This window comes from Eulemur rufifrons, chromosome 9, assembly GCF_041146395.1.
Source record: "Eulemur rufifrons isolate Redbay chromosome 9, OSU_ERuf_1, whole genome shotgun sequence".
Lineage (NCBI taxonomy): Eukaryota > Metazoa > Chordata > Mammalia > Primates > Lemuridae > Eulemur > Eulemur rufifrons.
Window position 1 is genome coordinate 33,498,241 of NC_090991.1, and position 12,408 is coordinate 33,510,648.

Sequence of the window (12,408 nt, forward strand, 5' to 3'; positions counted from 1 at the left end):
CAGTGACCCATACGCAGACACAGCAAATCAGCTTGGACCGTGACTGCAGGGCTGAGTCTGTGTCTGCGCCTGGATTTGCTTCTTCTCCTCCCTTCTGCCTGTGCCTCCTGCCTCCTGCCCCAGTGCCACATCTGGGTTATGATTCAGACGACTTCTCTCCCAGGGGCCGGAGGAAGCGTTCCAAGGGAAGGTGGGGGGCCAGTGGGCCAGGAGCAGGCAGCCACTAGCGTCTCCCCTGCCTCGGCCAACCTGATCTTCTTACTTTCTCTCTCCCCCCTTGTCTTCTGCAGCTCCCTTGAGTCATGGCTTCTTCAAAGCTCCGAGAACCCACGGATGAGGTTTTTGGTAAGTTTTGTGTGGCTCTACCTCTTGTCAATAGACACAGCTGTAGAGCGCTTCCTTCCTGGGCCTCTAGGTGTTGAGGGGGATAGGGCGGTCCTTGGGGGCTTCAGTGTGTGTGGTGACCCTTTTGTCACCACTGTCTTAGTGGACGTGCCAGTTACAACAGTAACAATAAGCGTCCTCATTTATTAAGTGCTCCTCTTATGCCAGGTACTGGGCTAAGCACCCCCAGCTCACAGTGGGGGTACTATTCAATCCTCACAATAATGTTAAGGAGTAAGCCCATTTTTGCACAAAGAGTGTAGGTGCAGAGTGCTGAGTGAATTGCTTTAAAGATCACATGGCAAGTTAGTGGTAGAGCTGGTACTAGAACCCCAGACTGTCTGACACTTAGTCACTGTGCTGTACACCTGTATACCTCAGCACTGACGACACACAAGTCGCATAAATAAGTAAGTGCATGGGACCTCACCCTGCACGGACGTGCCCCGAAATCAAATGCATGGCATGCACACAGCTGCAGTACCCGGCAGCCCGCTCACGCTGGTGTGCACGCCCACCTCCTCAGTTCACACTGGGGTGCATGCACACCGCCTGTGCCATCAGTCACCCCTGCAGGCTTCTGTTGTGAGGACTGGGGAAAGAGACCACCCCGGCTGGGCAGAGTTCCCAGCATGCACTAGAGTGGAAAGACTGTTTCCCAGCTGGATCCGGGTGGAGGAGGGGTCAGTGAGCAAAGGAAAGTGGAGGGAGAGGTAGAGACAGACAAGAAGTCCCCTGCAGGGACTCCCAGCTCCTCCTTCCCTGCCTCCTCCCCCACCCTCTTTTCCTCCCTCTCTTCCCCTGCCCTGCCACTGCCCCCTGCCCTGGAACTGCTGCCTCTGCTTCTGGGGAATGCAACTTCCCACCCGGGTCTCTCCGGACTCCCCCAGCCTTTAACTGCCTCAGGGGCCACTGTGCCTGAGTCCCTGTCTCCACCCAGGCCTGGCCAGAGAGATGAGTTGTCCCTGCCTCCCTAGCTCGCTCCCCACCCAAACCCTTCCTGTTTTCCTCACTGCTGAGGTAGCTGGGCCCTGTGCTTCCTGATGCAAAAGGTAATTAAATATTCATGACTTCCCACTGTCCAGGGCAGGGAGAGGGAGAAAGAGGGAGAAGGGTGGGGGAGGGGGGAGCAAGTAAGGCCAAGAGATGGAGGCAGCTGGGGGTGGTGCTGGAGAGGCTGGCCCCACCTTGCCTCAAAACCCCCCAGCCCCTTAGGAGTCCCTCTGCTCCCCAGACTCTCCAGGGTACAATGACCATGGTAATGATGTGACCCCGAGTCAGGAGCACAGGGCCCTCCTCCCTGGCGCAGGTTGCCTGGCCGCCAGCTGGGTGCCACAAAGGCAGAGGATGCAAGAGCACTGGCCTGGAAGCCAGGAGGTTTGTATACTGTCCCTAACTCCATCTGCATCCTTGGTCCAACATTTTCTCCTGGAGCCTCAGTTTCCCCACCCATAAAATGAGAGATTGGACACAAAAGTCGATCCTAGTTCTGCTTCTGAGAGGGCGTAGCATGCTTTCTGGTTAGCAGCAGAGCCAGACTGACTGTCTGTAAGTGTGGCCCGGTCTTCACCAGCTCTGTGCCCTCAGGCAAATTAAGGCTGCCCTGGGGATTCCTGGAGTCCCTTCCTGGTAGGGTATTGGGGAGGCTCAAATGAGCTAGTAATTGTAAAGCACTTAGAACAGTGCCTGGCACAGTAAGGGCTCAATAAGGATTAGCTATTATTTTTCTGTGCTTCCCTTCTCAGTCCTTGCTGCTTCCAGGCAGTGCCTGGAGATCCCGTGCCAGGGGCTGGGGACACAGGGCTTCCTCCCCCAGCCCAGGGACTGGAAACACCAACAGAGTTTCCAAGCAGGGGCTGCTAAGGGACCAGAGGAGTGGAGGGAAGCCTCGGGACCAAGATAGCAGTCTTTTTGACAGTCTTCCCCTCTCCAAGTCGCCAGCCACACCGCTGGGCAGCTGCAACAGCCTCTGTATGTGCACCTTCCCCTTCATCCTTGCAGGCTGTGCTGGCCCCTTGGGCACTTCCAGCCTGCGCCTTTCCCTCTCCTTTGAAAACTCTTGTTCTTTCTACAACCTCAGCTCTTTATTGTCACCCAGACCTCAGCCTGGCTGCCTGAGCTAAAGTAGTAGCCCCCAGTCCACCCTGCGTCCTCATCCATTCCACAAGTATTTACAGAGCTCCTAGTATGTGTCAGGCTCTGGTCCGGGCTCTGGGCAGACAGCAGTGAACAAGCCAGACAAAGTCACTGCCTTCATGGAGCTTGGCTTCTCATTCAGGGGCAGGCAGGGGGACAGATGATGAAAGCACACACAGCTAAACCAGGAATATATTTGATGGTGAGGTGTGCCATGCAGAGGATGGAAATGTGAGCCGTGATGGAACGTGGGCATGTGCTTGTAGGTGACCCTTGTCAGCCCCTGTGTATGTCTCCACTGAAGCACGCATTGGCCCATGGAAGTGTGACTTTGCTTCAGCACTGACCAAGCACCTACTCCCTGCCAGGCATGGCACCGGGTGCTGCACCAGGCTCTTGTGCACCTTTCTTCCTCCTTAGAAAACTCTTGTTCCGGCCAGGCGAGGTGCCTCACGCCTGTAATCCTAGCACTCTGGGAGGCTGAGGCCGGAGGATCGCTCAAGGTCAGGAGTTTGAGACCAGCCTGAGCAAGAGCGAGACCCCGTCTCTACTAAAAAATAGAAAGAAATTAGCTGGACAACTAAAAATAGATAGAAAAAATTAGCTGGGCATGGTGGCGCATGCCTGTAGTCCCAGCTACTCGGGAGGCTGAGACAGGAGGATCGCTTGAGCTCGGGAGTTTGAGGCTGATGCCACGGCACTCTAGCCCGGGCAACAGAGTGAGACTCTGTCAAAAAACAAAACAAAACAAAAAAAACCCTCTTGTTCTTTCTCCAGCGCATCTACAATGCATCTCTTCTTTTTTTTTTTTTGAGACAGAATCTCACTCTGTTGCCCAGGCTAGAGTGAGTGCCGTGGCGTCAGCCCAGCTCACAGCAACCTCAAACTCCTGGGCTTAAGCGATCCTCCTGCCTCAGCCTCCCGAGTAGCTGGGACTACAGGCATGCGCCACCATGCCCGGCTAATTTTTTGTATATATATATTTTAGCTGTCCATATAATTTCTTTCTATTTTTAGTAGAGATGGGGTCTCGCTCTTGCTCAGGCTGGTCTCGAACTCCTGAGCTCAAACGATCCGCCCACCTCGGCCTCCCAGAGAGCTAGGATTACAGGCTGAGCCACCGCGCCCGGCCTACAATGCATCTCTTCTGATGCACGGCGGATAGGCAGTGTGCAGGCCAGCATGCGGAGGCAGTCATATGGCAGACCATATCGTGACTGGTGACCATATATGTATCATAGTGCAGAGGCCTGCAGAGGTGTGGCTGTGTGTGTGTGTGTGTGTGTGTGTCTGAGATGTGTCAGAATCGATCAGCCAGGCAAAGAAGGGGTGGAGAGTGCTGGAGCAGAGAGAGCCGCATGAGCCCAGGGACGGAGATGGGACAGAGGTAGAGGCAGGTATACGTGCAGGTGCACATGCAGGTATCAGTATAGGCAAATCAGTATTGCTCCCACTAGCACCACCAACAGCCAGTGCCTGCCGAGCACTTACTAAGTCACAGGCATTACAGTGAAACACTACATGTATTATGTTCACAACAACCCTATAAGGAAGATACTGTTATTATGGTCCCCTTTTACAGATGGGGAAGCCGACACCTAAACGGAAGTAACTTGCCCAGGGTCGCCCAGCCAGCGAGTGGTAGAACTGGATTCAGCCTGGGCCACGTGGCTGCAGAGCCTGTGCTCTTGGCCACGGTGGCACGTAAGAGCATGTGAGAGGAGGAGTCTGTGGGAAACTTAGAAAGGGTGGGCTGGGCCCCCTCAGGCCTTGAATGGGGGCCGAGGGGCGTGGATTTCACATCGCTGGCTTTGGGGAACCCCCACCACCACCTCAGAGAGCTTCAAAAGCCAGAGAGTACAGGACATGGTCAGAAATGTGCTTTAGAAAGTTTCTTCTGGCCCAGTGGAAGGTGTGGGGAGGGAGCCCGACCGGAGGCAGGGAGCGAGGGCAGGATAGATGCCTGTTTGGGGTGGCAGGGGCTGGGAGGGGGCCGGCTGCTGGAGGCCTGAGCTGGGGCTGTTCAGTCCAGAGGAAGAGGAGAGGCCAGGCTCCATGGGTGCAGGGAAGGCCAGTCAACAGAACTTCCCCCTTTCATTAAAGTAGTATTTATTAAGCACCTATACTACGTGCCAGGCACTGTTCTATGCCGTGGTAGAGCAGTGAACAAACAGAGAACAACCTGTCCTCGTGCAGCTGATGTTCTAATAGGTGGAGAGAGACAATAAACTAAACAGGCAGAATATACCGTATGCCGGAGAGTGATCCGTGATGTAGGGAAAAATAGGAGTGGGCTTTTGGAGTGTGCGTGTGGGGTGATTCTAAATCAGGTGCTCAGGGAGGGCCTCAGTGAGAGAAAGAGTTTAAGCAAAGACCTGAAGGGGGTGAGGGAGAGAACCATGCAGAAGTCTGTGGCAAGAGCCTTGCAGGGAGAGGGCAGAGGAAGTACAGGCTGGGCTTGTGTGAAGACGAGCTGGGGGCCAGGGTGGCTGGAGTGGAGGGACAGAAGGAGAGGTCAGAGAGGCCAGGAAGCATGGCCTAAGTCTGGAAGGCCACTGGGAGAACTTTGGCTCTTACTCTGCAGGAGATGGAAGTTGCCAGAGGGTTCTGAACAGAGGAGTGACACAAGCTGACATGTTTTATTAGTGTCACTCTGGCTGCTGTGTTGAAAATAGACTGCAAATGGGAAAGGGAGGAGGAAGGAAGACCAGCAAGGAGGCTTTTTGTAATAATCGAGGCAAGAGATGGTGGGGACCTAGACCAGAGAGGCTGCGAGTTCTCCCTCTCCACTCCCCTTCCCTGCCCTCTTCTCCCCTCCCCTCTCCTCCTTCCCTCTCTCTCTTGCTCTCTCCGTACGCATGCATGTCTATGATTGTATGTAGACACTCACACTCATCAACAATGTTTTATTGTGGAAAATCTCAAACATATTCAAATTAGAGAGAATAGCGCAATGCACTCTATCGTGTGCCCTTGTCCTTGTTACCCAGCCTCAACAACGATCAAGTCATGGCCAGCCTTGTGTCACATATATCCCCTTCCACTCTCTGCCGCTATTGCCCTGGATTATTTTGCACCTAATCTAAAACATCATATCACTTTGCCATAAATATTTCAGGATGTCTAGATATATTTTGATAGTAGAGCTAACAGGAATTGTGGATGAATCAGGTTGCAGGAGGGGAGGGAAAGAAGTCGAGGATGACTCCAGGGGTTTGGACCAAGCATCTGGAAGGATGGAGCTGCTGTCTGTCAAGGGGCGGACTGCGAGGAGCAGCTCGGGGCATGAGAGAGGTCAGGGGGTCACTTAGCGCATGGAACTTGAAGATACCCAGTGGACATCCAAAGTGGAGGTGTCAACTCAATTGGACACATGAATTACCAATTGGGACCGGGCTAAGGGAGAAGAGTAACTTGGAACTGTTTGACTTGGTGACAAGGGGACCTTGCACTGAGCAAGAAAAAAGAGGAGGAGCTTGTTTAAGGCTAGGCCACCGGTTCATTTTGCTGGGCTGAACTCCAGGTGTCTGGGGGCCTTTGATGTGGCAAATCCCTGGGCAGGTGCTTGAGCGCCCCAGCTCGGAATTCAGGGGAGGGGTCAGGACTGGAAATAGACATAGGTGGGGGTTAAGGCAGGAGAGCAACTGGGGTGGCTTGGGGGGTGTCTGCAAACAAGAGAGAGCAGCAGGCCAGGCAGGGTGGATGGAACGGGGTCCCTGAGATCATGGGAGGTGGAGTGGGGAAGACGGGCTTTGTCCCATCTTGAGGCCTGCGAAGACTCCTTGCTGTTTGGAGACCCCAGTGCCAAGCTCTGGGCCGGTACAGAGTGAGGGCTCCATTCCCAGGTGGAGCACATGAAAAGTGAAGCGAGGGCAACAGGGGTTTTAGGCATGATCCATTGGGTTTGCCCACTCTTCCTCCATGTCCTCGTGCAGGACCTAGCACTGGGCCACAGACCCCAGGACAGGAGAGTCAGGCTTCAGGGGACTGTGGGGCTTTCCTTCCTACCACTGCCACGTGGGGGCCCCTCTCCTCTGCTTCAACTGTGAGCTCCAGATGCTCAGCAGTGCTCTCTCTGCGTGTGACCCTGAGTGTGGCACAGCAAGCCAGTGTGCCCAGTAGGGCCAGTCTGGAGCTAGGCTAGCCAGGCTCAAATCCTGGCCCATTGGTAGCTGGTGGCTTTAGTCAAGTCACTTGTCCTTTCTGAGCCTCAGTTGTAAAATGTGCATAATAGCTGTCCTGACCCCACCGGGTTGTTTTGAGGAAGAGATGCTGTATGTACATTGGTGCATAGTAAGTGCTTCTTAAACGGTAGCCGTTACGACCTCCAGCCTCATCCTTTAGTCCATCTCTCCACAAAGCTGCCCCCAACTGTCCCTGGAGGTGCCACTCCTTGCTTCCCTACTTCCTAGCATGGCATAGGCCAGTTTTGCCAACCTCATCTCTTGTAAACTGCCACCCAGACCCTAGCCCCCAGCTTTGGTGTTTCCTCCTCTGACCCCTCCAAACAGGGCTGTCCTGTCCCCCTCTGTGCGTATGACAGGGTTCGTCACACTGTGCTATATTGATGTGCTGGCGCATCTGCCTCCCCCACCCCAACCCAAGACCGGGAGAGACCCCGTTTTTCATCTGGAAATACTTTTTGAATGTCTGGGGAGTGAGCACAGGTGGCCCCCTAAGGTGGGCCTCTGGACATGCCATCTCTCACGTTTCTGGTCTGTTTCCCCTTCCCCCGGTTCGCAGACCTGGACTTGGCCGTGCCAGAGACCGCCAGACTGGACAGCAGTTTACACAAGGCCCGGGCCCAGCTGCTGGCCAAGGGCCGGAGACACCGGCCATCCCGCTCGAGGCTTCGGGACAGTGCCAGCTCCGCTGAGGATGGTGAAGGCTCCGATGGGCCCGGAGGCAAGGTTGGGGCAAGCTGCGCAAACACACACACCCACCCGCCCGTCCTACCCGGCTAATCTCTCCAGACGCCCTTCGGGGCAGCCACACCCCCGACTTCTGGCAGCAGTGCCAACAAACGTTAGCTGCAGTTCACTTCTGGCTCGTTCCATCCTTTTAAAGAATATATTATTTCCCTCATCGTACAGATGAGGAAACTGAGGCCCTGAGAGGTGCCGTAACAAAGTCACGGTTAGTAAGTGAAGGAGGCGGAATTTAAGCCCAGCCTCCGTGACTCAAAGCCCCAGGAATTTGTCCCAGCCCCTCTGGGAAGGGGGGAGGAGGGTTCTCGGTGAGCGGCTGCCCTCTCCCCCAGGTGACCGACGGCTGCGGGAGCCCCCTGCACCGGCTGCGCTCGCCTTTGCACTCGGGCCCGGGGTCCCCGGCCGGGGGCTCTTTCTGCCTGGAGCCTCCGGGGTTGCGGCGCAGCCAGGACGAGGACGAGCCACCGCCCTCGCCCCTCACACGCTACCGGCCCCTGCACAACGCGGCCTCGCACGAGGGCCTGGCCGCCGCCTCCTGCTCGCCACCGCGCTCCGCGCCCTCCTCCGACAGCTCGCCCAGCTTCAGGCGCCGCCACCCGCGCGCCGAGCCGCACAGCGAAGGTGAGCAGAGGCGGCGGCAGCGCCCCTCGCGGAGCAGGCGGGATGGCAGCTGGGGGTGCTTGTGCCCCACACTGCTGGGCTCTGGGGACACCCAAAAGAGCAAACATGCAGTCCTTGTCCTCATGGGGCTTGTAGTTGACGGGAGAGACGATCAGATCATCCTTTAAATACGTGTATAGTCACAAACTGTAATAAGTGCCATGCCGGAAATGTGCATGGTGGCAGCCGGACAGCATCTACCAGGATGTCTGAGCTGGCCCGGAGCATCCTGGGAGGCTTCTCTGAGGAAGCGACATCTGAGCCAGGATTGCAAGGCTGGTTAGAAGTTGGCCAGGATAAAATTAAGAGTAAATAGCAGCCGGGCACGGTGGCTCACGCCTGTAATCCTAGCACTCTGGGAGGCTGAGGCAGAAGGATCACTCGAGGTCAGGAGTTTGAGACCAGCCTAAGCAAGAGCGAGACCCCCGTCTCTACTAAAAAATAGAAAGAAATTATCTGGACAACTAAAAATATATAGAAAAAATTAGCCGGGCATGGTGGCGCATGCCTGTAGTCCCAGCTACTTGGGAGGCTGAGGCAATAGGATCGCTTGACCCCAGGAGTTTGAGATTGCTGTGAGCTAGGCTGACACCACAGCACTCTAGCCCGGGCAACAGAGTGAGACTCTGTCTAAAAAAAAAAAAAAAAAACCAAAAAAACAAAAAGAGTAAATAGCAGGGTCCCCTGCCTTTTTGGAGTGCTTTGTAAAAGGCTTTCATAAGCATCCCATGAGGTCCCATGAAATAGGCAGGTGTTATTATTCCCATATTATTTGAAAGGAAGGAAGCTCAGGGAGGTAAAGTGACTTGTCCCAGGTCGCACAGCTAGCGGAGCGCTCCAGAGCCAGGTTGCCTGATTTTAAGTCACCCCACACTCGTGAAGGAGGCCGGCAAGCCACCACATGGACTGGTTCCTTCCCTCCCCTCTCGTGAAAGATGACAGCCGGGATGCCAGCCCTCCCGAGCCCGCCAGCCCCACCATTGGCCTGGATAAGAAGACTCGCCGAAAGTTCCTGGACCTGGGGTGAGTGGAGGTGGGGCCATGAAGCAGTGCTTGGAGCTGTTGGGGTGAGGGGTGGCACCATGGAGCCCTGCCCCACTCCCCTCTGCCCTCCCCACAGGGTCACCCTGCGCCGAGCATCCACTGGCAAGAGCCGGAAAGAGAAAGGCAGCAACCGCCTGTCCATGGGCAGCAGGTAAGAGGTGCCCACAGCACCCCATGGCTCCCGTGGGCCCCGGCCCTCTGTGCCCACACCCATGCTGGGCGCTCTCTCCGCAGGGAGTCGGTGGAGGGGTCTGGCAGGTCAGGGGGCTCCCCGTTCCTGCCCTTTTCCTGGTTCACAGACAGCGGCAAGGGCTCAGCGTCCTCGGGCAGCGCCACCTCCCCTGCCTGCTCCCCTAAACACGAGGGCTTCAGCCCTAAGAAGTCAGCTTCCCAGGTAAGTCTGTGACTTTCTTGCCCCCAAACTGGCCCCTAGACCCAGGTGCCATGTGGGCATACTTCACCCTGGCTCGGGCTGGGTTCAGGCATTCCTGCAGTCCGTCGGTCCATCCACAGAGCCACTCAGTGATCCATGACTTCATCCATTTGAGTTCATTCGTTCACTTCCTCATCGTTCATATTCTGAGTCGTTCATTCACTGCTTCATCCGTCCACTACCCATCACTGGACGCTATGGTTTTCCTATTGTCCACGCAGCCTGAGGTCTGCTCCACTCTGCTGTTCTGCCTGGCTCAGGTCTCACCCCACTCCCGTGTTAGGAGCTGGGCCACCTGCTTGATAGGGTGAGACGTGGGGGACATGTAGGGATGAACAGGACCCCAATCTAGTGCTCTGAAAGCTCAGAAGTGAGACTGAGTAACAAGCAGCAGTGAGCACCTGCTGATGTTCAGACAGCCCTCTACAGTTTGCAAAGCCCCACACGCATGTTTTTGCTCTACTGTCACCCCGGCTCAGTGAATCAGTGGGGAGGGTGGGCGCGCTCATCCCCGTTGTACAGATGAGGAATGAAGTCCTGGAGAGAGGGGACTTGCCTACAGACTCGCAGAGGTTGCAGAGCTCTGTGATTCCCAGCCCAGTGCTTGTTCTAAGCTTCTGTTCCTTACGTGTACCTGGGGCAGGGGAGAAAATCGGAAAGCTGGGAATCCAGGGCAGAAAGAGTCCCTTCTGACTTGGGACTTCCTTCTTTGCTCCCTCCCTTTCTTCCCTTGTCCTGGGCCCTGGGGATACCAAGGTGAACAAAACACAGCCGGGCCCTCGTAGAGCTCATGGTCCAGTGAGGACAAAGACCTCTAATCAGGCACTTCCAACCCGGGGTGCTAGAGACCAGGTGGGAGGCACTTATCCGGGACACCTGACTCAGCCTGGGGGAAGCCTGGAAGGCTGCCTGTAGGAAGTGACACCTAGTCTGAGCCCCCCTCCATTTCTACTAAGTATTCTCCCTGGCTTAGTTCTAGCCCGCTGTCCTCCAGATGGCTGCCTGGCCTCCCACAGGCAGGTCCTGATGCCCCACACGAGTCACCATGTCCTGTGTGCCTGCCCAGCTCCTGGCTTATGCACAGAGGGCACTGAGCAACTCCTGGTACCTAGTGCAGGATTTAACTCCATCCGGATGGGGTGGTGGGTTGCAGGGAACTCCCCTGGGCTTCGGGGTGAGCTCTCATCTCAGCAGCCTGTACCCCTTCCTGTCTAGGAATCCACCCTGAGTGACGACTCCACGCCCCCCAGCAGCAGCCCCAAGATCCCGAGTGGGCCCCGGCAGGAGGCCAAGTGTTCTTACCCCTACCACACGCTGTCCCAGTCTTCGGATGAGGTGAGCGGGGTTGGCCCATGGGGCTTGTTGCAGCCCTGACCTCGGACTCGGCCAGGTGTGCAGGCCACAGGCCAAGCCTCCGCCTCACGCTCCTTGGTCTCCACCAGTTCCTGGATGAACCCCTCCCCACTGTCTACCAGTGGACCAGTCAGCAGGTGGGCCAGTGGCTGCACAGCCTCAGCCTGGAGCAGTATGCCGCCGAGTTCGCCGCGCGGCAGGTGGACGGGCCGCAGCTGCTGCAGCTGGACGGAAGCAAACTGAAGGTGGGTCAGGGCGGAAGGTCCACGACCCTGCTGGTGCTTGGGGCAACCTTCAAGGATGGGGAGTCCCTCATCCTGACCTTTGGCCTTCAGCCCAGCCTCCTTGGCTGACCTTTTCACACCATCTGTGGCCACTGCCGTGACCTCCAACCCCTAGGCAAGGTCCTTGTCTAGTCTAGTCCTTGTGGTGTAGCATGGGTCCCCAGTTTGACTTGAAACTCAAGCCCAATACTTCAGTTTGACCTTCAAGCTCCAGCCCAAGTCTCCAGGCTGACCTTGCCCTCTAGGACTGTCAGCTGACCCCTGATGCTCATGAGTTTCCTGGTATTATGGGAAGCCAGGAGTCACCCTGGTTAGCTCTTAATTCTTGGGTGCTGGTGGTAGTGGGGGAGGGGAGGCTGGTGGTGGGGGGGGGTGGCCTCTGATCTCTGCTGGGAGGTTCCTGGCGTGTCTCCTGCTCTCTGCTGAGTTGCTTGGGGAAAGGGTGGTGAGGAGAGTCCCCAGGAAGTCTTGGGAAGTGGGGAGGGGGCTTGGCCACTGACTAGCTGTGTGACCTTGGTTAGGTCACTCCCCATCTCTGGGCCTCTGGAGGTTGGGTGGGCTCATGCCAAGGCTGAAAGCGGGAGTGGAGGCCTGGGAGCCCCAGCCCTCCCCTTTCCCCACCACTCCCTTCCAAATTCTTGCCCTGAGGGTTGTGGTCCCTGGCCAGTCGCAGGGGAGGTGGAGGCTCCACTTCAGGGTGGACTTACAGGGCTCCACGGAGAGTACACCTGGGGCAGGAAGAGCCCGGTGGCCAGGACCGGGATGGGGACGTCTCCCTTACCCCTGGATTCCTCCCCAGAGCCTGGGGCTGAGCAACTCGCACGACCGGGCACTGGTGAAGCGGAAGCTGAAGGAGCTGGCGGCGGCTGCGGAGAAGGAGCGCAAGGCCCAGGAGAAGGCCGCGCGTCAGCGGGAGAAGCTGCGGCGCCGGGAGCAGGAGGCCCAGAAGAGCTAGGGGTCCAGTGGGGCAGGCACTGGCGCCGGGCACAGGCCTCACTGTGGAGGCTGGAGCCGGGGGCCACACTTGGGCTGGTCTGGCCCCACACTCTCAGGGGGGACACGCCCTCTCTCACCCTATCACTCTGTTTGGACCCAGAGCCCCCAGAAAGGGAGACCCAGGGAGAAGGCCTAGTAATAAATCCACCTGGAGGACTTACTTGGCACAGAGTTCCTGGGAGAGGAGGCA

The 12,408-nt window shown here is 56.8% G+C and overlaps 1 protein-coding gene across 1 annotated transcript; it reads left to right on the top strand.

Moving 5' to 3' along the window:
- The first annotated feature begins 302 nt into the window (after positions 1-302).
- On the top strand, positions 303-12,177 carry SAMD14 (sterile alpha motif domain containing 14). Its single transcript, XM_069482406.1, has 9 exons — positions 303-345; positions 7,264-7,430; positions 7,781-8,069; positions 9,044-9,131; positions 9,229-9,303; positions 9,387-9,546; positions 10,801-10,920; positions 11,028-11,183; positions 12,022-12,177. Exons 1-9 carry the CDS (start codon positions 303-305, stop codon positions 12,175-12,177), a joined length of 1,254 nt encoding a protein of 417 aa, XP_069338507.1.
- The last annotated feature ends 231 nt before the right edge of the window (positions 12,178-12,408 follow it).

Coding starts and splice junctions, on each gene's coding strand:
- SAMD14 (XM_069482406.1), top strand. CDS start 303: ATGGCTTCTTCAAAGCTCCGAGAACCCACGGATGAGGTTTTTG. Junction 346..7,263: donor ACCCACGGATGAGGTTTTTG/GTAAGTTTTGTG, acceptor CCCGGTTCGCAG/ACCTGGACTTGGCCGTGCCA. Junction 9,304..9,386: donor CGCCTGTCCATGGGCAGCAG/GTAAGAGGTGCC, acceptor CTCTCTCCGCAG/GGAGTCGGTGGAGGGGTCTG.